Source organism: Protobothrops mucrosquamatus, unplaced genomic scaffold (assembly GCF_001527695.2).
Source record: "Protobothrops mucrosquamatus isolate PMUCROS unplaced genomic scaffold, P.Mucros_1.0 scaffold6403, whole genome shotgun sequence".
In the NCBI taxonomy this organism is placed as follows: Eukaryota; Metazoa; Chordata; class Lepidosauria; order Squamata; family Viperidae; genus Protobothrops; species Protobothrops mucrosquamatus.
The window spans coordinates 11,411-15,210 of NW_015392230.1; the positions used below are offsets into that span (position 1 = coordinate 11,411).

At 47.1% G+C, this 3,800-nt stretch overlaps 1 protein-coding gene across 1 annotated transcript in view; it reads right to left on the reverse strand.

The window, feature by feature from the left end:
* Positions 1 to 3,516: 3,516 nt before the first annotated feature.
* LOC107300223 (GTPase IMAP family member 5-like) overlaps positions 3,517 to 3,800 on the reverse strand; it is a gene marked incomplete at its 3' end in the record, with an annotated part of 1,513 nt that continues 1,229 nt past the window's right edge. Inside the window, exon 2 of the mRNA XM_029286963.1 lies at positions 3,517 to 3,757. Coding sequence (XP_029142796.1) covers positions 3,517 to 3,757 — 241 coding nt within the window. The remainder of the gene's footprint in view (positions 3,758 to 3,800) is intronic.

The window sequence follows — 3,800 nt, forward strand, 5'->3', positions numbered from 1 at the left end:
ACACTGGAAGTTTTTAAGAAGAGACTGGACAGCCATTTGTCCGAAATGGTATAGGGTTTCCTGCCTGAGCAGGGGGTTGGACTAGATGACCTTCAAGGTCCCTTCCAACTTTACTATTATTATTATTATTATTATTATTATTATTATTATTATTATTATTATTATTATTATTATTATTATTATTATTATTATTATTACCTCCAGGGTCCCTTCCAACTTTATTATTGTTATTGTTATAGGAGCATCCTGAGGTAAATTAAACAGTAGCCAGAAGACAGAGAAGAAATAAAGGCAGGAAAAAGGGAAACACTCCCTTTACCCGCCCAGCAACCAATCACAGCGCAGATCACCTCACACAGAATCCAGCGCTCTCCAACCAATCAACTACAACTGCGTGTTCTGGCCCATGGTATGCTTTACTCTGCCAGCCACTAAATTCAGTATCTTAACAGAGTACAGAATGACAGAGTTAGAAGGGACCCTGGAGGTCATCTATTCTGACCCCCTGCTCCAGCAGGAGACCCTGACAGAATCGCAGAATAACAGAGCTGGAAGGGACCTTAGAGGTCTTCTAAGTCCAACCCCCCCACCCGCTCAAGACTCTCTGCTATTTCAGATAAATGTCTGTCCAGTCTCTTCTGAAAAGCCCTCAGTGTTGGAGTGCTCACAACCTCTGGTAGCAAGCAGTTCCACTGGTTAATTGTTCTCATTGTCAGGAAATTTCTCCTTAGTTCTAGGTTGCTTCTTTCCCTGATCAGCTTCCATCTGTTGCTTCTTGTCCTGCCTTCAGCGGCTTTAGAGAATAAGTTGACCCCCCACTCTTCTTTGGGGCAGCCCCTCAAATACTGGAATACTTCTATCGTGTCCCCCTCAGTCCTTCTTTTCTCTAGATTTGTCGTACCCAAATCCCGCCGCCGTTCTTCGTGTTGTAAGGTTTTCCGCTTAGCCTCACAATTGTCCCGGCATTACTCGGGAATTTTAAAAGAGCCGAAGAAACTCCTGAGCTGAGGTTTCAGCAAGCAAACAACTTTTATTTTGATCAAAATAGAGATGGGTGACCCGGTCTCTCTTCCTGGCTGGTAGAGAGATGAAGGCAACGACCGGGAAACATGTCTTCTGCCTTTTATACCTTTCCAGAACAAAAAGATCAGGACTTGGTACCAGGCATAAGATGGCACAAAAAAACAATTCTTAGACGATGACTCATACCCAGCAACCCAGGTTCCATCCTTAACTCCTTTTTCCCCTCCCCTTACCATGCTCTTTTCATGTAAGTAATTACCTGTACCTAAAGCAGGAAACATTTGCTTCTATATAACTAACTACCTGTATCCGGTCACGCGTTGCTGTGGCTTAGTCTGGTTAAATGGAAAAGAAAGAAAAGAGAAAGCGCACGATCTATATAATAGTAAGTATATAAAAACACGCGCGTATTCGAATGCAACGTTATGTCAAAATTTCAAAGCAATCGGTGAAGAACTTTTGGAGATTTAAGATTTGGAACAAACGAACATTTACATTTTTATTTATATAGAATAGATAGATTTCCCATTCAGTATGTTTTAGTCTCCAGGCCTTTGATCATCCCAGTTGCTCTTCTCGCCCCTTTTTCCAAAGTCTCAACCTCTTTTTTTTTGTAATGTGAGGACCAAAACTGGATGCAGGTATTCCAGGGGTGGCCTTACTAAGGCTTTACAAAGCGGTGCTAATAACTTCACCTGATTTTGATTCTATGCCTCGGTTTAGACGACAACCGAGGATCGTGTTAGCTTTTCCGGCTGCCGCCGCACACGGCTGGCATCCGTCCACTCGGACTCCGAGGTCAGAACCCGCCATGCGTGGGAGGCAGCACCCGGCTCTCTTTCGTGGCTTGAATCGACTTTCGGTGCAAGCCACAATCACCCGTGGCTCGGTGTCCCTGCCCGGATCCCAGAAGCAAAGTCCCTTTTATGCTGCCTGCCCCTTCCTGAATGTTGGGGATACGTTCCCTGAATCAAAAGATTGCAATCAGCATTTACCAATCAGCATCTGAAGAGCCTTTATTAATAAAAATGCTAAGGAGAACCAGGTAATAGGGTAGATCTTACCAGGAAACTGGTGTTAAACATATATAGATATAGTCTGTCATTCTGTCATTCTGTCAACTTTACATAACATGTATTTTATATAATACAAGTAGCCCTTGACTTACAACCGCCGGTTTAGTCACCATTTGGAGTTACGGCAGCCCTGGAAAATCTGACTTTTGATAACTTTTCACACGTACAACCGTTGTGGCATCCCCGTCGTCACGCAATCCAAGTTCAGACGTTTGGCAACTGACTCGCATTTATGATGGTTTAAGCGTGCCGGGGGTCCCGCCGTCCCTTTTTACGACCTTCTGACGAGAAAAAATCAAGCCTAACTTCACCGCCACAGCGACTGACTTAACCGTGGCGGGAAAGGTCGTCAAGAAAGGTCGTAAAATGGAGTGAAACCCCCTTCACAAATGTGTCTCACTCCGCAACATAAAGGTTGGGTTCCATCCTGGTCGTAAGTCGAGGACTACCTGTGTACAGGATGTCATTCGGCAAACTTTACGTTACACATATATCTTATATAATACACACGTTTAGTACGTTCCTGTCCAAAGGGTAACGTTTATTCGTGTACTCGTTTTTCCTTTTCTGGTAAATCAAGCCATTTTCATCCTGCTATTTTTTTTTATTATTTTGCACTGGAGAAGTGGGATCATCTCTTCTCTCATCCCCCCTGACCCCCCCAAGAATGGTGGAGACCCCATTCTAGTCCCCCTCAACCACAGAAGCTCCCAGTGTGTGTGGGAGTTATTTTCTTTCAGCGGCAGGACCGTAGTAGAGAAAAAAGAGGTTTTGTCCTGAGAAAGATGGATGGATTCAAATTAGAGACGACGGAGCGCATTTCTGGAAGGCCTAGGGGACACACACAAACACACGGAGAAAATCTCCCTGTGGGGATGCTGAGAATTGACACCAGTGGATTGACACCAAGTGAAAGCTGCGTTTCTCGTGCCAGTGTTGAGATTTCGCGCCCCAATTTTAGCACATTGGTCAGCTGGGATCGGCTCCGTTATCTGTGCCGCTGCGCAGAAGGCTGTGCCACCCCCTGGCCCCTCCCCCCCCAAATGCAGAATCCAGGTCCCTTCTTGGGGTCTATTCTCCAGCTCTCCAATCTGCTCAGTCTGGAGATCAGTCAAGGGGGCCAAGGGGTCCCAAGGCGTGAAGACAGGGCAGGAACTGGGGAGACGTTGGGGTGCGAAGGGAACTGTGGCTCTCCTGGAGTCCCACCGGTCCCCTCCTGCCCTCCCCAGGTGTGGCAAGTTCACTGCAATCAGGGCAAGTCCACACAAGCCACTCACTCCCCAACAACGTCTCTTCCGCTCCCTCCGAAAACTTTGCAAAGCACTCATAAAAAATGGACGACAAGAATAATCACAACCACAAACGCCGCCAAGCAACACCACCCAATCCACGCTCGACACTTTGTGGAATGGGGTACCCAGGTCCTCTCTCTTCTGTTCTTGGTCACGAAAGATCGGACGTGCTCGTCCCGTAAGCTGGGCTCCCCGTACAGCTGGTTGACGTAGCATCGCCCCCCGTTCTGGAAGATGGTTCTCTGCACCGTCTTCATCAGCTCCATGACCTGCCTCTCCCGCTCAGCTCCGGCGGCCTTGTTGTTGAAGCCGCAGAAGCGGTTCCCGCACTGCCGGATCAGATCCTGCAGATTCCAGTTGTCGGACCTTTGGACGTACTCCTGCAGGGAGGTCCCTCCCAAATCCTCCA